The sequence below is a fragment of the Camelus bactrianus genome, chromosome 10, assembly GCF_048773025.1.
Source record: "Camelus bactrianus isolate YW-2024 breed Bactrian camel chromosome 10, ASM4877302v1, whole genome shotgun sequence".
Taxonomy (NCBI): Eukaryota; Metazoa; Chordata; class Mammalia; order Artiodactyla; family Camelidae; genus Camelus; species Camelus bactrianus.
In genome coordinates, this window is record NC_133548.1 from 22,272,915 (window position 1) to 22,292,821 (window position 19,907).

The 19,907-nt window shown below is 44.8% G+C and overlaps 1 protein-coding gene across 9 annotated transcripts in view; it reads right to left on the reverse strand.

Annotated features, from left to right (window-relative positions):
* Positions 1–15,483: 15,483 nt before the first annotated feature.
* Positions 15,484–19,907, reverse strand: part of PRR5L (proline rich 5 like) — a 68,468-nt gene continuing 64,044 nt past the window's right edge. For all 9 annotated transcript variants that reach the window (XM_045524028.2, XM_074372163.1, XM_010964667.3 and 6 more), the window contains one exon: positions 15,484–18,279. In XM_045524028.2, coding sequence (XP_045379984.2) covers positions 17,885–18,279 — 395 coding nt within the window. In that variant the 3' untranslated portion in view covers positions 15,484–17,884. The remainder of the gene's footprint in view (positions 18,280–19,907) is intronic.

Sequence of the window (19,907 nt, forward strand, 5' to 3'; positions counted from 1 at the left end):
CTGTAGAGTGGAGTTGGTACTTCCAAATTCCAGCGCCCAGAAATGTGACCTGATGAAAGCAAACCAGATTCATCTCTGCACACTGTAATGTTCAGTCACAGCCTTCACTTTTGGTCAGACACTTGCAAGGAGATGCCTAGTTGTTTCACTAAATGTCACCAAAGCCTTTAATGTTTAAAGCTTTATCCTCCCTGAAAATTTTGAGTTGTCATTATAAAATTATAAAATAGTGAAAAATAATTCCTAGATGGGGAAACCACTTTGAGGAATGAGGAGATGCGGTTCTCCTTTCTCTCAGGTCTCTGTCAGCAGGACGCTGGCCCTCCCTTTAGGACAGGAAGGAAGCGGGGCAGAGACAGCTCTCACTGCTCTGCTCTTTCAGGGCTGGAGGCTCTGAGGTCGGTGCAGTCCCGCTTCCCGGGAGTCTACAGAGCACAGCTGGGGTGCTGCAGTGCTGTCTCCGAAAGGGAGACGCTCCTCTTGTCAGAGCTCCTCGCCTCTGCTGACTGATTGCATTTATCCCAAAGTCCCAGACCGATTTCAGGATAAGAGCTAAACAGCACGCCAGTGCTGGAAGGGCAGGTGGATTTCTGTATTCCAGGAGAGAAATGCTGTCAGTGGTCCTGGAAGCACGTAACAGTTCTAATGTGCAGAAATGTTGAAAGAATTGTACAGTGAACATCCACCACCTAGAATCCACAAGTAACATTGTTACATTTGCCTTATCACTTAAGAGATGTGCTGCTTTTAATGAGACTTCTTCAAGTTTGATTTCTCTTTAAAAATTGTGTTGCTAAGATAATGGAACAGCTTTAATCGAGTGGTTTTAAACTCTTTGGGGAAACTTGTGATATTTGCATTATAGCTGGAATTGTATTCCTTACTTTAAGCTAGTTTTAAACTTGTTAATCTGTCATGCTGAATTTCAATCCTATTTATTTTGCTGGAAGGGATATTTCTTACAATAGAATTATTTGAAAGCCCTTGATCAATTGTGCAGAATATTCTAATGTTATTTTCACGCTTGACAAATTATCCAATTAATTCCTCTGGTGAGAATGTAATTTTGGGCCCGTTTTGCTTATAGAAGGTTCTAAGATTATGTTCCCAGAGGGTTTGAAGAGTCAGGGTAATTTAGCATGTAAACCGCTAAATTAGGAGCTAAGAGATTGAGATTTTATTCCTGTCTGACCATGGGCAAATCACTTCTCTTTGTCTTTGTGTCCATTTATCTACTTGTGGGGGCTAGAATCTGAAATGTAGACATTATTAAGTAATGGGTAACATTTATTAGTGCTTGGATCTATTAAAAAAGACACTATTTTAAAAAGAAAAAAATACACTCTGGATCCAGGGAGGCTCTCAGAATTCTCTATTTGACAAGCTATGAAATGCACTTGACTTTTGAAAAGTAGAAGCACGGGCCATGGTTAGAGTGTCATCAAGAAGCCTGCTATTGCTTAGAACTTACTATTGCCGTGAAATTTGTGAGTGGTTTTCCTAATCCATCTGGACTCAAAATAACTTGTTTTGTGAGGGGGGTGGTGAATGCAAAGATGGAAAGAGGGGGACATTAATCATAGAATGAACATCTGTGATCAGTTTAAGAACAGATTGTGTGGAGGGGCGGGGCTCTAAGGAGTTACCCTGATTCACTGCCACACACCCTCCACTGCTCCCCCAACCGTCACCACACACAACCCGGAGCGCCAGTCCTGTCCTGCCAGCTCAGCCTCAGGTGGTCTCCGTCAGGGGATACAGTTGAATTGCAGGGTCGACCAAGGGCTAAGCAGGGTCTCTGTGCTCCGTTTAGTAGATGAGTGTGCCATGTTCTTTCTAAACCCAGGTGATGAGCGTAGATTCACATTTGTCTCACAGAGGCTCTGGACTTTTTACTTTAGATCACATCTTGCAAGGTTATAAGCAAAACAGTTCCTTAAATGGCCCTTGTTGACTATTAATTTAGAAGAAAACAAATGCCAGACTGGCACACCTGTCCCTCCTGTCGGTTGTTGATAGTCCCTTAGCCTCTGCATTCCACCAGTATATCCAAAAAGGTACTCTTAATTCAAGTGAAATACAGGCATTAAAATGTAAGCACTATTACAAGTGTTTTCTAATAAAACAACTAGAGTGCTTTGATTTTTTTGCCTTATCTTTGTTCTATTTTGGAAACTCTGTAACTCACTATTTGGGGAGGAAAGAATGATCCTAGGCACTAGTTTTCACTTGAAATAAAATTAGTATTTTTCTCCTTCTGGAAAGAGTAAATGAGGATTCATTCTAGTCCTTGGTTTAGGCTCTGGTTTCTGCTCTGGGGCCTGTAAGACTGCATTTTGCAAAACAAAATTAGGCCCAAAATAAGGAACTAAACAAGTAAAAGTGTGAAACCACATAACAGGTTGATCTTATTCCCAAAGCAATAAATGAAGAGTCTCGGTTCTCCCCAGTTCCTGGGCTGTGGCTGTCCCCACCTCTCCTTAGTTAGCATTCTCCCTGGATGAGTTCTTAAGTAACGGCTACCTCTACTGTGGGGCAATTAAAATCATTTTTAGTAGGCTTTCTGTGGGTCAACCCCTATCTCTTCTAAAATAGACTCAATTTCCCTAAGTGGAATATAAAAGCTGGTAAGACATGTAATTAATTACTTTACAAAATTCCACCTTAATTTTTAAAGTTCCAAAAGTGAAATACTGCTATTAATCCCCGAATAAGCCATCAATTTTTTTTAAAACATTCCACTTCTATTCTGGGTTACCTTCTTGACACTGTCAGAAGTTCAGGAAAAAAGCAGAAGTAAAACCAGTGAATCACTGAAGTAGTTCATTGGTCAAAGTTTATCTTGCTTACACAAAAACTTGGCAGACCAGGAGCATTCAAACCAAAACTTGGGAGGCTCAAAGAGACATTGTTACAGTGCAGCTTGTCTAGTGTGGAGCAGTGTTTATTCTTCACAGTTATTAGTTACAATATTAGAATTTTCTTAAATGAAAGGGAATTGGTTAGTGGTTACTTCATATCAATTTTGGGGAACACTTTAAGTTTCGCTTATAATTTTCAGAGGCATAAGCAAGAAATGACTCAGGTCAAGTTAGCCTCGCTTGTCTTGCAAAATAAGCTAAATTAAGCTTTGCTTGTATGACTAAACTGGTTTTGTCTGCTCAGGGAGTTTTTCAAGTGCGATCTCCATTTGTGTTTGATTTTAACACTTATCTTCTAGTCTGTTCTTATGAATGTCTGTTACACTGTTGTCACATTTAAGAAATTAACTTTTGTATAGGACCAGCAGGGGCTGGATTACTTTAAAAAATGACAATTGTAGCCTTGGCAGAAGATGATGCAATACTCACAGAATTTTTGCTTGGTCTGGGTAGGGAGTTGTATATTTTAATAAAAAGGTGAGTCAGCGAGTCTAAGCTTCACAGTATTTATACTGTTGAAAGTGAAATAATAAAACTGCACTGAAAAGTAGATCCCCAAATCCTGAAGAATATTTCTTCCCCTCCTTAACCCCGCCTTCCCACTGACTGCTCTGTCCTGACTGGCAGAGGTTGATTTAAAAATAAAGAGTGAGTCCCTGTCTGAGGAGGGCTGGCCTCTTTGTCTTAACCCCAGGTTCCTTTTCCTGACTGGTCATTTCACTTGAGGTGTCTAGATGCAGTACACAAAGCCCCACCAAACGTGCTTAAAGACTGTAACTAGTCATTCCCTTTAGAGCACTTAGGAGACTGAAAGGAAAATTTATTTTCAACCTAATCTGACATTCCTTTGGAGCCACCATGAAAGAAGAAAAGGAAAGAACTCAGAAAGAACTTTTCTGAATACTAAACTAATAGAACTGAAATTGTTTTTTCATGCTTTTAGGGTCAGTGTTTTGCAGTCCTTTTTTTCTTTTTTCTCACTACCCACAGTAAATTAAATAGAGATAAATTATATGTACACCAACTCACCTGACACAAAAGGTTTATGGAACACTTGCTTTTACTACGTCTGATGCATTCTGATATTTTCTGTTCTTTTCTTCACTTTTAAAAATGTAGCTCCAGAACACAGAGGAGTTTATCAGAATGCAGCCTGCCTCTTGAATCAAGATCTGAGGATTTAAAATAGCCCGTGGATTAGAGGCCACATTCACTCACACACACACACACACACATACACTCTCTCACACCGTCAAGTGTCCATGGGGGTCAGTGAGGATTTCCAGGCCATGCCTTGCTCTCGTTCCTCCCAGCCTGGGCTTCAGCCCATCTGGCCCTTCAGCCTCGCCTCTCAGGTCCCAGTCCTGATGCTCCTGCCCCTCTCTCCCTCAGCCTCGGGTGACCTCATGGTTTTGTGGGAGGAAAGCTCCGTCCCCTGCTTCTCCAGGGCGTGGTCCTCTCCTGTTCCACTGCTCCTCTAAGTTCTTCTATGGAATGAAGCTTTAGGAAAACAAAATCCAGAAAGATTTACAGACTCCTTTGTTGTTTTGTTTTGCTTTGGCCGTATACCTCCCCTGAGGCAAAGAGGCAGTGTGCTACCTGAATGAGGCAGGTGGGATATGGGGAGAGGAGACGGATTTCTTAACATCTCAAAGAGTTACTGGCAGTATTAAGTGTCTTCTTAATCAGACCATGAGCTGTCAAGGAAAGGAACCAGATGTGAATCAGAGTTCTTTAATAGAATCCTGGCTTTTGTTAAAGGATAATTTTCAGAAAGGGTCAAATTATGGCTCTCATACAGATATCGAGTGAGCATGGGTTAAAGACTTTAACTCTTAATCAGGCAGATGCTATAACCCATTCAAAGGAGACTCCAAATAATAGACACACTTAGAGACCAGGAATATTTACAGGAATGTCCAAATGGAGGCAAATACTCGCTTCTTTCTTGGTGGTGGAGGAGGGAAGTCATGCAAACGTCTCCCCACAGGACATAATTTGTGTTTCTAGAAACAGGAATTACTTTGCATTGCTCTTGGTTATCTACAGGACAGAGCTGTGAACTAGCTTCCCTAGAATTGGAATCTAATAACCCTGAAGGGTGTGCTCTAGGCTAGACAGTGCACACTGTTCCATCGAAGCACAAAGTTCCCCTACACCCTGTACTAACAATAACTCATTGCAATGTGTGAATCATAAATAAATACACCCGTGGTGCCCATTCCTGCCTAGAACTGGATGACTCCAGTTGCTGTGAGCTAACAGCTTGTTCTTGCTCCTACAAAACTCCAGGCATAATAGAGCAAACCCCGCTGAAGAATTGTTTGGCAGTAGGGGGCAGCAAAGCTTCATCCCTAAAGAATGCAGCCTTCAGAAAGAAATTCGTAAAATAGGATTAACCTGGAATCCTAGCCCTTTTCAGGAGCCCATAAGCCCCCCTAGATTATAATGCATTTTTATGGGAAGAGAGTCCTTAATTTGTTTGCTTTTGCTTTAAGTCCAGTGAAAGCACTTTCCCCCAATACTGGAAATTACATGTCCCAACTGTCATTGTCACCAGTTGGTTGCCATATCAGCTTCAAATTGGAAACATCTGAGGAATTATTAGGTGGAGCCATACAAAATCACCGTTTTTGTAAGGTCAATAGAGAGTATGAGTAATTTCTTGAGGTTCAGTCTATGTATGTATTCAGATTGCTGGTGGCCCCCGCTCCCCTGCCCCTGTTCTGATACACCCATTGGGTAGAGGAACATCTGAGCTCAGCTGCCATCACAAAACAGAAGTTTAGGAAGATGAACTGTTGCCTCAACGTTTAACAGCCCCCCTCCCCCGACAGTCGTCTCTGTTCACGCTGAACAATGAGAACCACGTTGGCATTAGGACCACAGCCACCAGGCAGTGCACTGGGGGGCTTTCCCACGGTGTCCTCCAACCTGAGGGCTAGCGGCTCAGAATCTCCCGGACTGCTGATTAAAATGCGTATCATTAGGCCCCACCCCAAACCCCCAGAATTAGACTTTTTGAGGAGTGGGCTGGAGAATCTGCAATCTAAATAGGCTCCCCAGGTGACTCTTCTGTAAAATAAAAAGTAATCACAGGATTTGGGAAGAGAGTATGATCTGAGGTCTGTCAGTGGAAATCAAAGTATAATTGTTAAAATGGTAAAAATCATGCTCTCATTCACGTATAGAATGGGCACGCGTCAAAAGTTTTGTTTAGCTCATTAATTTATGATGGAACCATTTCATGGTAAAGCTGATTACAAGAGCATTTGGGGGAAAAAAGTTTATATAATCTAGCAAGAAAAGCATTTTCAAAACAAACAAAGTTAGAATAAGATTGCTAAATTATAGTAGAAACTGGGTGTCCTGAAAGCTAATAAAGCCGTAACCTTTGGGGTTATCTTTCCTACCAGGAAGAAAAATACAGATTAACATGTAACTTTGCAGTATCTGGGCTATAATCAAATAATAAATAGCAAAGTCAAACACAGATAAATTCTCCCAGGAAATTAAATAATCCTTGGGTGAACTTGTTAAATAACTCCCCAGTGTGACTTTGAAAGGACAGACGGCCCAACTTTTTGCTTTATTTTCGAATTCTTTTTTACAGTGAATGAAGACAGCAAAACATGGAATGTGTGGACTACCAACTAAAACTTGGCACTTGCCATCTAACTCTGCCTGGGTTACATTATGAGGTGCTGCAGCGGCTGACCTCCAACACTCCCTGAAAGGAGTTCAGGCATGAGGCGCTCTAGGCTCTAGAAAACTGGCTGAATAGGCCTTCAGGTACTTAGATATTTTCAGGAGAAGGTTTTATGAGCCCAAATTCTTGGGTGTCCTCATATCTAGAAAAGCACTAAAATCATTAACAGTGACATCTGCTCCTTGTGACTAGCAGCAAGCCTCTGCCTAAGTGTGTGCCTGACTGCACGTGCCCCCTTCACTAAAATCATATAATCCTGAGCTCCCCCCTGCCTCTTCGGAGCAGCTCCTCAGAGCTATCTCAGATGCTGTCTTCTGGCTATAGTCCTTATTTTGCCCCAGATAGAACTTAACCCACAACTCTTACGCTGTGTGATTTTATTTCAGTCAATAGGACACTACACCTCTGGGTGGGAAAATTCAGGCTGGAGCAGATAAATTCAAAAACAAGGACCAATTAATTCAGAGGGAGGAGAAAACTAACTAACATTTAGAATTCATGTATAACTTCTTTGGATTTATTTTAGACACTAGCAACAATCACTGCCTCCTGCTTTTTAAGTCACTAATTTGTCATCTTTGTAGTTATTTGGCTTACAAACTAGTCATTTGCTAATAATTTCTCTTAGAAGTTTATCTTAAAAGTTTGCTAAGGTTTTCAACATTTTTCTTTGTTTTTCATCTGAAAATTCAGGTACTTTATATTTTTTTAAACATCAGAAATATCCTGATTTTTATGAAACAGTTGTCTGCCTGGGAGATTAAACTTTGACCATTAAGAAACATGAACGGAAATAGAAAAACCATGAGTCCCAAGTCAACCTCAATATTTTTTCATAACTTTTTTTTTTTGTCTTTAGAGAACTAGTTTAGGAATGAATATCTCAGTTCTGAATAAATATCTGAAGTTCAACAACCTCATTTCATTTCATTTCAGTTCCTCCTACTAATTTCAAGTAAAATTAAAATTTGGTAATTTTTGTAAAATAGTCCTTCAGTATGTATCTTCAAGTGAGATTACAGATATTTCTTTTCTTCTTTGTACTTTTCTGTAGTTTTTTTTTCTTAAACCAAGAACTTGTCTTTTTTATTAAATTAATTTAATTTAATAAAAAACTCACTTCATTGATCAAATTTACCACTCTTTAAGTTATTGATAATAATAGCATCTACCATGTATTGGCTCTTTAAATTTTGGAAAACTTTTGTTTTAAAACAGTTGTACTGTGTTGTACATATCATAAAACCCACCGATTTCAAGATATTTACACAGCAATTATTATTATTCACAAGTCAAAAGATGGAAAAAAATGTCCATTAACAGATGAATGGATAAACAAAATGTGATGTATACATGCAATGGACCATTTCTCAGCCTTAAAAAGGCAGGAAATTCTGACACATGCTACAACATAGATGAACTTTGAAGACATTATTCTAAGCAAAATAAGCCAGTCACAAAAGGACAAATATCGTTTGATTCCACTTACACAAGGAGCCTAGAGTAGTGAAATCGATAGAGAGAGAATGGTGGCTGCTGGGGGAATGGGGAATAATTGTTCCCTGTGTACAGAGTATCAGTATGGGAAGATGAAAATATTCTAAAACTGGGTGATGGTGATGGTTGTACAACAATGTGAATGTACTTGATACTGAACTACACACCTAAAAATGATTAAAATGGCACATTTTATGTATATTTTATCACAATTTAAAAAAAAATGCAATTTCAGATGTGCGGTTCAAATGACTTGGTAACTTTATCAGTGGTGCTACCATCATCATTAATCAGTTTTAGGACATTTTCATCCCTGCAATAAGACCCCTGATGCCCATTTCTGGTTAATCCTCATTCCCATTCCCCACTCTAGGCAACCACTAATCTGCCTTCTGTCTCTATAAATATGCCTTTTCCGGGCAATTCAGATAAATGGAATCATACAATAATATGGCCTCCTGTGTCTAGCTTCTTTCACTTAGCATGACGTTTTTGAAGTCTGTCCACGATGTAGCATGTGTCAATAAATAGTTTATTCCTTTTTTTTTTTCCAAGTAGAACTTCACTGTGTGGATTTAACTAGTTTTGTCTATCCGTTCATCAATTGATGGATGTTTACGTTTCCAGCCCAAAACTTCAGCCCGTTTACTCTGTAGGCTTTTCCAGTTGTGCCTATCCAGGAAGAAAGAGGATTGGCAGTTGATGACAATATTCTGTGAGATAAAATTTCCCCTTCATAGCTCAAGGGCAGAGAGACCTCAGCCCCAGGCTCCCAACTTTAGGAAATGCTTCATTTGTGGTTACCTTCAAGTTCCTCCCTCCCACCCCCCTGATGATGGGCCCATTTGTCCCCTACTCTCTCGGGGCTCTCCCAGCCCCTTCTGCATGAGCCTGTTACCTGTCCTCCCCTCCAGGCATCTTTGCAGTTTAGGTGAGGGCCAATGCTAGAGGCAGGTTGGGAATGATTCTCTGGGGTTTTTCTGCTCTGGTTCCCACTACCCACATATGCATGAATTCAGAGACACATCTCTCCTTTTCCCTGAGAACTGTTGAACCCTCCCCTTCAATTCCAAGGGAAGGATTTAACAGTTAAATCTGAAGCCATGTGAGATGGCACTCCTTAGCAGCAGCCTCATGGCTGAATCAAGGGTGGATACATGATTCTTGAACTAGACCAGATTCTTGAGAATTCCTCAGAAATTCGAAGAAGTCAGGCTGCAGTAGTCCATGAACTAGAAGGTCCCTGTACCTTTTGGGGAATCATGTGTTTGGAGAGCAGAGCATTTACACAGAAGCTTGTGTGTGTGTGTGTGTGTGTGCTCGCGCGTGCATGTGCACATTGTGTGTGTGTGTGTGTGTGTAAGAGAGAGTCAGGCAGACCTTAGTTCTATCTTAGGACCTTATTTCTTGAAGGGTTTCCAGCCCAGAGTTCCAGGAGATCCCATAGAATATCCTCCCCTTAGGTTAAAATATACTCCTGTGCTTTCAGGGGCCTCACCAATTGGTTCAGGCAAGCATACCACAAGCAATATGGTGCTTAGAAAGCAAAGCAGTGATTAAAAACTCTTTGGGTCAGACAGCACTAGATTTAAATCTTGTCTCTATCGTTTTCTAGTTATGTGATCTTAGGCAAATTGCTCAATCTCTTTGAGTTTCAATTTCTTCATCTAATGAGTATGATAAATTTTACTTCATAAAATTTCTCAGAGGAATACACAAAACAATGAACATGAAGTACTTAGAGTGGTCCTTGGCATGTAGTTAATGACTAATAAATGATAAGTTATGTATTACAACATACATCTTTCTTTTGACCTTTTATCATTATGAAATTTGCATAGTTCTAAATTAGCAACACCAAATTTCTTTTGCTAGCATTTACATGGTATATGTTCTCCATCATTTTATTTTCAATCATTCTGTGTCCTATGATTTAAAGTGTGTCTCTTATAAACAGCATGTTGTTATTTTTTAATCTAGTCTGGCCATCTCTGTCTTTTCATTGGAGTGTTTAGTTCATTTACATTTAATGTAGTTTCTGATAATCATTGTTTTAGTCTACCTTCTTGCTACTGGGCATAACCCTTACTCCCAGAATGTGGCCCTTCCTGGGCCTCAACCAAAAGCCCAGAATGTTTGCCAGAGTCCCTCCATTTCAGTGGGACTTGAACCTCTGTCTCCTCCGCATGCTTTCTGCAACAGCTGCTGTTTTCTGCTGGGTTTCTTGGAGTTCTCACTGCATACTCAGATTGGGATTTAGCCAAAAACTTAAGGGAACTAGTACGCAGATTCCTTATCCAGTTCTCTCCATCATTCTCCCTTCAAGTTCCAGCAACTCTGGCAGCCTTAAATTCTGATCTCAGCCCAGTAACACTGCTGCTTGCTGCTATCACCGACTTCCACCCACCTCCACTCCTACCAGTGATTTGGGGAAAAACCCTCTGGAAAAGCCAGGATGAATATGAAGTTTTGCCTAATTTGTTTCCCTTCTCTTTGGGATTATCCTAGTTCAGATTCTGCCTGCACTGGGTGCTCTCCAGTTCCTTCAACAGCTGGTTTATATATTTTATCCAGCTTTTATAATTATTTTGGCAGAAAGTTTAATCTGATACGAGCTATTTCCCTATGGCCAGAACCAGAAGCCGCATGCTGTTTCCACTTACTGAGCCCTTTCTCAAAAGCCTTGAAGTGGGCAGCAGAAGTTTCTTTTGGCAAGCAATTGACTTGATCCTAGTTCAGTCTACAAAGAATGGAATGACCTCATAAGTTGGACCCCAGACAAAGCTATCTGAGATATCTAACTGATATCAGACTGAAGTTTGGGTATTTGTTAAAAGTTATGTGTTCCTAAGAATATGAAAGAATTCAGGAGCCTGCTTAGGATTCTTCCCAAAGGTGATTAGACTTCGGCCAGAAGAACCAAGGAAGTTAAGAATCAATTTAATGAGTGACTTGGTGGGGAAAGCATACTTCTGAAGGCAGAAGGATGAAGAAGCAGGCAATTGTCTTATACTTCTTTTAGGTGATGAAGTCATTGACTAAGTGATCATAAATAGCACCCAGTGTCTCTTGGGGCTGCTGACAAGAATCAAGTAGGCTTCACTGGTAATTTCAAAAATGTTGAGGAACAATCACCAGAATTACTTGAAATACTATGGTTTCCTTAGGTTACATGAGAAGAATCACTCAGAGTCTGCAGGTCTCTGTCTCACATCCAAAGGAAATTTCTGATAATGAGTAACCTTGGTTAACTGAGATGGTTACTGTGTTCTTTAGTGGATGTGTAGTTTTCAACCCTGCTCATCAGTCTGAGTCTAGTCAGGGGCACAAGCCACATCCATCATTTTAACAGAGAGGATTTAATACAAAGAGTTATTAGTCAGGTATTGGACCAATGAAATGGCAAAGAGTGGAAATGAGGAATCACAGAATTAACCACACAAAGCAACTACTCCCCTTGGTAGTGGGGAAACAAAAGGAAGAGTTGGGGATGACTGAGGTATAGAGGGTTGGAGGAGGGGCGTTGAGAGCTGGACAGCGGACTTCTAAGCAGGGCCCAGGTCAACCGGTGCGGCGCGCTCTGGGGTGGGCGGGGGTGGGGTGTGGAATGCTGAGACGGGTTCTGGGAGGAAGGAAAACTTGTAAACTGGAGCGAGCTACTGCCAGTGCAACACTGACAAGGCAGGAAGGAGAGATGAGCGCATCTCATCTCACTCCACCAGCCTCCCAGGCTCCCTCTAGCGCCCCCCTACTGGCAGGGCTAACAGGGACCCAGCTAAGAAGACAGATGTGTGGTGTGCAGAATCCCAGCCCTAGCGTCCCAAAATACAGAAAAGGCTCCAAGCTGAGACAATAGTTTAACAACCAAAACACCAGAGAGATTTAGGCTTAACTGGAGAAAGATTTAAATATTTTTATGTTAGGAAGGAATCTGTGCGTATTTGGTTTTTCACACACATGATATTTAAGAGAATGAGACCCGTTAGAATGACAGTTTTATAGCTCCACTTTAAAATGTATAATTGAGTAATTAATTCAGACTTGTGATTTTTTTTATGGTGACATCTAAGTTTAAGTAGAGTATAAAAACACTTAAAGTTTCCCTTATTTATAAGTTTAATTTATTAGTTTCTATAAGAACTTAGGATTGGGGAAGACTCTGTATGCTGTCAGAAAAACTGAAGTACTTAAAAAAGCAACAAATAAATTTATAAATGCATTTAAAAGCACTTGAAGTGCTGAGCTAAGCTTGTAAATAGAACCACGCATTTTTCAAAGCCTCCTCCAAAATTACTGCTACAATCTTCTAGACTTATAAATAGAATAATAAAATTTGTAAGCTGAACTTAAAAGCCTAAAAGTTTTAACTTGTATCTTAAATTGGAATATTGATTTCAAAGACAAAATTATATCATGTATTAAATGATTACTAATTATTAAACTTATTAAAATATTTTTAAAGCTGAATTTAAACTTACTAACTTTTAAAGATAAACAATTCATTGAAAAAATTCATTGAAATCTTTTCTACATAAGAAATTCACTATCCAGGACACCAGGGTCCCCCCACCCCTACTCCCTATGCTAGGAGGTTTTCTAGAAGTGCCTAGAGAAGAGTAAGAGAGGCAGTTTTGTTTTCTGCACTTTTCTGGAAACCCTGAAACCATCTCACCTTGCAGCAGGCAGAGGAGAGTATGCCCCTGGTCTGTCTGTTTTGCATGCTCATTTGCTATCAAGCCAGGATACCCTACAGAATAGATAGGGGTGACCACTGGACTTGGGGTGAAAGCAGCTGGGGTCGAGTCCCAGCTCTACTCTTTAAGGAACACAAGTCTCAGTTTCCCCATCTGCAAAACAAGAGGATGCCTGCCTCGCAAGGTTGCCATGAGGGCCAGCACAGAGCTGGGCACACCAGGGCAGCAGCACTAGAGTCGCCCTTGTGCTGGATTGTGAGTGCCGGGGGTTAGGACGAGGATGTCCTTGCCCGAGCACGTGGGCCTGGGCTGCTCAGTCTTGCTTCAGACCACAGGGGCTCTCTCTCCCTCAGGCGCATGGTCCAGGCTCCGAAGGAATTTCTCACTACAGACAGAAAGGGGCCAAGAAAGAGGTGGCTGGCTCAGGAGCAAAGCAGCAGCCCCGTGCACAGGGGGTGACTGTGCAGGGACACGGCAGCCACTGGCTGGAGCAGGAAGGGGCAGGGCTGCAGGAGGGCTCAGACCTGGCCCCCACCTGTGTTCACAGGGTCACCTGCCCCCACAGCCTCAGCTGGAACATGCTTAGAGAGCATCACAGGGAAGGTCCCCACCTAGGGAGAAAGGAGGGGGGTGAAGGTCCTTTCTGAAAATTCCTGGGAGAGGTGGGTAGAGATCAGAATTATCACCACCTCATTCATTCATTCGACGCACTCTGTACCGCTAGGCCCCAGGCATGCAAACAGAAATCCTGCACATCCTTGCCTTACTAGGACAGCACCTCAGACTATGTAGAGGCAGAAGTGCTCCTTCTACCGGGATAAGTCAGAAGGAGCCACAGGAGCAAGGCGGAGGGGGCGGAGGCGGAAGTCAGCATCCTGGGACAAGGAACAGCCAGAGAGCGGTAAACGAGGCAGGAAAGATAGGTGGGGGTCAGCTTGGGAAAGACCCTGAAGTCAAGTTCAGGTGTGTGGATTTTATTGGAAGTCAGGGAGAAGTTTTGGGCAGGGATGGCATTTTAGAAACATCAGCTGAGGGGTGTCCATAGGGAGAAATGGAATCTGGAGACAAACCCAGGAAGTACCAAGCCGTAGAAGTCCAGACAGTGGATGATGAGGGCCTGGCAGGCATATGGGTCGGGAAGGAAGATTTGAGTGGAGACTCCAGAATCATGGTCACCGTGGGAGTCTGGGCTTAACACACCCCTAGACCAGGCAGACCAGTGTCCCTGGACACTGAGACCAGCACCCACCCGCCAGATGCAGCCTCATCTTCCTGAGGTCCCCAGCACCACTTGGCTGGACTTTCTCCTACTGAAACATCAGCAGAGGGGGCAGAGAGGCAGTGCCCACAGAAATCTTGAGATGAAGATGATCCTGGTGGGCCCAATGGAATCACAAGGGTCTTTAAAAGTGGAAAAGGGAAGTAGGATCGAGGACGGGGTGACGCAGTGTGTAAGGTTCTCAATCCACTGTTGCTGGCATTGAAGATGGAGAGGGCTGCAAACCAAGAGATAGGGGCAGCCGCGAGAAGCTGGGAAAGGCAAGGAAGTGGATTCTTCCCTGGACCCTCCAGAAAGGAAGGCAGCCCTGCCAACACCTGGATTTTAGCCCAGTGAGACCCAGGTCAGACTTCCAGCCTACAGAACTGTTAGATAATAAATGCGTGCTGTTTTAAGACACTCATCCGTGGTCATGTGTTACGGCGGCGAGCAGGAACAAGAGCAGATCATAAGGCTGGCTCCTGCTCACACGGGTCTCAGCCTGGGTCAATTTCAGACAGACCTTCTCTATCCACCTGACCTTGGGTCACCCTCTCATCACCCTCTCTCTAGTCGCCGCGTTTGGCCATTTTATTTTGCCCAGTGTTGTTGGTTATTTGAAACGACCAGATTGCCAGCCTTCCCCCTTTCAACTGTAAGCTCCCAAAGAGCAGGCACCCAGGTCATCTGTCCATCACGGCATCCCCAGCACCCAGAAACGTGTCTACAATGCAGTGGCAATTCCACAAATATTTGATGGGAAGATGAGTGTCTGGATGAGTGAATACAGGTGGGGCACCGATGGTGTGAAACTACCGAGGCAGAACACTTCTGTTCATAGGTCATACTTACAGCCTCTGAAGGCTCAGCAGAAAATATGAACACTCTCCTTTACCTCCTCCAGAACTCTCAATCAGTTCAGTTCACACCTCTTTGAAGGCTCTCACGCAGCCCTCAGAGGCCTCAGGCTAACACTGCCCCAGCCCTCCCAGGAGAATATACGCAGAGAGTAAAATATTATAGATTGCCTCTGCCAAACAGAACCAAAGGGGAGTATGTGAGGAGACAGTCCACGAGTATATACGGTAAGTGTTCCCTCCAGGGCAAACAGTCCGGAAAAGAGACCAAGCTGGCTTCAGAAGAACCCTTGCCTTCTCAGACTTCAGTATATTCCAAGCTCCACAGACAGGCTGTTTCTCTAGGAAATGACTTGCCAATCCAGACAAGGATGGCAAGCAAAGCCCAGGGCAGACTGCCTGAGGTCAGGCTGCTGCCTAACCCTGGGGTGGGGGCAAAAGGAAATGGGACGTGGAGGCAGGGAAGGCAGGCTCCTCACACAGGATGCTTGAAAGATCTATCGGACCCGCTGCACTTGCAAATTCAGTCAAGACACACAGCCTGGGAACAGGGTAACACATACAAAATGATGTTTATTGAATCTGTCTTGGAAACCGGCAGCATGAGAGGTTTCTGGTTTGTGAGCTCACTCGGAGTTTAAGAGCCATGATCGTTTCCTGTCATTAAACCTCAGCCACAGGAAGATCCTAGCTTAAATAACAAAAATGAATCTTCATCTCACGAAGAGGAGAAAGAGTGTTTAAAAACACCATGGCGGTCGCTCTTGGAATAGCGCTGATGGCTAGAATGCTCTTAAACATCAATACAGTCCTTATATGTACAGTGTTAAATATTTACTATACAAATATCAGGCGTGTGCATCAAAGGTAAAGTTGTAACCTGGCTAACAGTCATTGGCAATTAAGTACACAGGGCCTGTACTGACACTCCCATTCTCAACCTAAGAGCTTACATATTTAACTGATGTCTGCTGTCCTCATCAGGGGCATTTAGTATATGGAAAAAGCATTTAAAAACATATGTCATTAATGTTGTAAACTAAAAAAGGAAACCCAAGCATGATTAATTACCTTGCCTGGATCAATAAATACAAGTCCCAAGTGCTAAGTGGACCAGTGAGGACAGAAGCCATCAGTTAAATAAATCATCATGTTGTTACCTCCTGATATTCCATTTGCTAATGCATGTTAGTGAATTTGTGGATTTTATCCAACACATACAATAGAGATTATTTTTTGTCTGAGACTCTAGGAAGATCTCCTTTGGACATTTCTCATCCATCACTCTCTTAGAAGGATGAAAATGAAACAACTTTTAAAACAAAATTTCCAAATTACAAGCCATCAAAAGCACGACTCCAGTCATATTTCAAATCAGAAGGGAGATGCCGTCAAGATTTAGATGAGCTTAGAGCTCTTCCCCTGCTGGCAGCTTAAACTGTCCTCATCCTCTCCCGGTCACCTCCTGCCATAATGGAAGCCAAGTTGGCTCACGTCTCTGACATTTCATAAATAAAGTTTCCAAAGACTAACAGGAAACCTAGAAGGTGCCAGAAGGGTCCAGGGGCCTTCTCTTTTTTCTAGAGCTGTTATCCGTGGGGCCAACAGACAAATATAAACAGAACAGGGGGTCAAAGGAGAGAAAAACCCCAGGCTTGAGTAGAGGGAGCAGTGCTGAGAATCTATACAGCGTAGTGCCAAAGCCTGCTGCCCCCAAGTGCAACTTGAGACCCCACAGGTTAGAAATTCCAGGCACTCTGGGCACTTCTTTAACCACAGGGAATGAACATCTCTTCAGAAGGTCCTGCCCACGTCGCCACAGTTTTCCCCCCACTGTGAAACACTGAGCCATCCCTCTTGCTAGGACTCTCTGCTCACGAGGCAAGCTGATTCTCCCTACCACAGTGCAGCTTCTCCTATAACCCGCGACACTCACAAACACAGGCCATCCTGGAGCTCTGCAGCCTCTCCTCCCCGCCCACCACTGCCAGTCTCCTTGCCTGCGGGGGGCGTTGCTGATTTTTCAGTTTGAAGACACACCCCATGGGAAATGAGCGGTGCAAGATCCTACGTGTAAATATTTGCAAGCAATTTATTTTTGAAATGATGCACATTTAAAAAATTCAAGTCAAATCCAGGCACAGACTAGTTGGTGGGTATCAGCTGGCCCCACCCCCACAACAGGAAAACGGTCCATCTCTGAAATGAGAGAGGGAGGAAGGCACCAGCTACTCCACCAGGGAGGTTAGTTCCTCGAGCTGTGGAGGGGGGCTGAGAGGGGGACACTGAGACTTCGTCAAAGATGGGGTTCCTCCAGCCATGTGGCCCTCCTGGGCCCAGAGCCAAAGGCAGCATGTAGGGTCTGGCTAAAGGTGAGGGTGCATCCACACCCGCCAGTGGGGCAACTCTCTCCTGGTAATTCTAAAAGCGAAGGATGCGTCCCCAGAGTCAGGCTTGGGAGGGGCTGCAGCTACTTTCACACCACACAAGACGAGGGAGGAGGGCACCTCCCGCCCGCCTCCTTTCACCCATCAGCTTCTGTATCACCAGAACCTAGAGGGGAACTCCATCTGCCAACACAGCCCTGCTGGCTTTGCGTGTGGCTTGGACAACCTCCTGCTACAGTAACACCAGGGGCCCTGGGGCAGGTGGTTGGGAGCATCAGATAGTCCAGTATCTGAGGGGAAAAGCCCAGAGAGGAGGAGCTGAGGGGAGTCCGGCGGGCAAGACTGAAAGTCAGAAGGTGAACATTAGGCAGTCAGGTCAGTGTGGCCGCAAAGGGTTGGGGTTTATGACGGGGATTTCCCATAGAGCACTAAGACCAGGCCTGTACCCGAAAAGGCAGAAGGCAGCATTCCCCAAAGGGAGAGCCCCCATGGTGATCCTCAGGACGAAGCCGCCCTCATCCTGGTTGCTAGGCCGAAGCCAAAAGACCCGGAGGCGGGTGCTCAGCTGAGGGAAGCACAGTTCAGCTCCGAGTCCTCCTGGCTGCCCGCTGCCACCTCCTCCGGCCCCTCCGGGCTGTCGGTGATGTTGGGCTCGCTGGAGCACTGCCGGTGGGGCGGCGGGAAGCTGGGCGGCAGGCGCAGGCCCTTGTCCTCACTGCTAGGCTCCTCTCCTAAGCCTGAGTGCATCATGGTGGCCATGGCCAGCAGCTGGATGTCGGAGTGGGCGTTGGCCACCGTGTGTCGCCGGACGCTGCCACACTTCTCCAGGTAGGCCTCCCCCTCTTGCTCCGTCAGAGGGGTCAGGGCCATCTCGTTCAGAGGCCGGCTGATGGTGGCCACTGGGGTGGCGTAGTTCAGGAGAGTGACCTTGGGCCGGACCCTGGAGTGGCGCCTGGCTGCAAGAGAAAGACCAGCGAAGGCTGTAACTGGGGAGGGGAGGGCGAGGGCCCGAAACTCAGAATCAGTTTGGGAGGTGGTGGCTCCCCCTTCGGGGGCAGCTTTAGAGGCAGCCCTGAAACGCAAGGGAAGAACTTGGCGATGTGTGTGTGCACTGCCGCAATGTCACTGAGCGGGGGTGACAGTGTCCAGAGCAACAAGAGCAGCCCGAGCACGATGCAGAGACCACCACAGCCCGGCTGGAGCACTGAGGACGTGCAATGGTGCAGAACGTGCCCAGGCAGGCAGGATGAGCCACGTCACGGGAGGGCCCTGGAAGGCCAGGTGGGACCATCTGCGACCCCTCAGACAAGACTTGGGGCAGTGGGGGCAGGTAGCTCTGCAGATCGAAGGGCAGGGTGGAGGCTGTGCTTCAGGAAGAGTTACCTGGCAGGAGCGGGCAGGGTTGGAGCCTGAGGGGCCAGAGTGGGGAGAGCCAGGAAGAAGGCTCATGCATGATTTTCTGAAGTAAGTATGGATTACATGTGGAAAAAATCAGCACCAACATCAGAGCCGAGGTGAGCAGGGCAGGAACTAGAGCTGTGGTGGTGACGAGGGAAAGGTGAGGAAGAGGGTGGGCTGGGGACACCAGCCTGACACCACAGGAGCCAGCAAGTAAGGCTTCCAGGGAGGGGGCGGGGCAGGGAGGGGTCCAGATGATGAGGCAGAGGGAGACAGTGGGAGGGGCTGCGGCTGGGGGGCAGAAGCAGCAGCTCGCCTCCGGCCACACGGAGTCTGAGATGCACCCCTCCACAGATGGATATGCAATTTTGAAGCTGGGGAAAGACATATGGCTAAAGATAGAAATTTGTGTATTTTCAAAGAATACTGAGGGAGCGTAAGGAGATGTTCACAGCACAATATTTGGTGACGACAGCAGAATACAAACAGTATCATTATATGCAATTTTCTCCTTTTTTCAACAAAATGGGGTTACACCACATACATCCACACATGTATAAAAACCAAGAGATCTAGACATCAAAATATTGATAATAGTAGAAGGATGACTAGCGATTTTTAAAGCTTCTTTTTTATCCATATGTATTTTTCCCCCAATTTCATTTCACGTGCACGCATCTTTCATAATGAGAAAAAAAGCTTCTGGGATATGAAGACCGTGGAGTCACCTGGGCCTTGGTAGTGGCTGGGGCCCTCTGAGTGAACATGACCTCTGTGAAGATGAAGAGGGGGTCAGGACCAAGTCGCTGTCCTGTGCACCTGTGTGTGGGGTGGCGGGGTGCGGTGTAACAAGAAGGGTCACAGAATGACAATAAACTAAGAGCCAGCACACATGCATTGAAGAGCTTCAGCCGCTACTCTGAGCGTCTCACATAACTGAACTAACGACATCCTCTCAACCCAGCGGGGTAGGACCGTGACCGTCACTGCCACTTTACAGATGGGGAAGCTAAAGCACTGAGAGGCTACATAAGCCGCCTGATGTCACAGAGGCGGCCAAGCTGGGACTAGAATACAGGTGTCGGCCTCTAGAAGTCAAGCACCTTTCTCACGGGCCCCACCGCATCCCAAGAAGGGAGGCAACTGTAGGATGGGCCGGAAAGGAGGGAGAAGAACAGGAACGCGC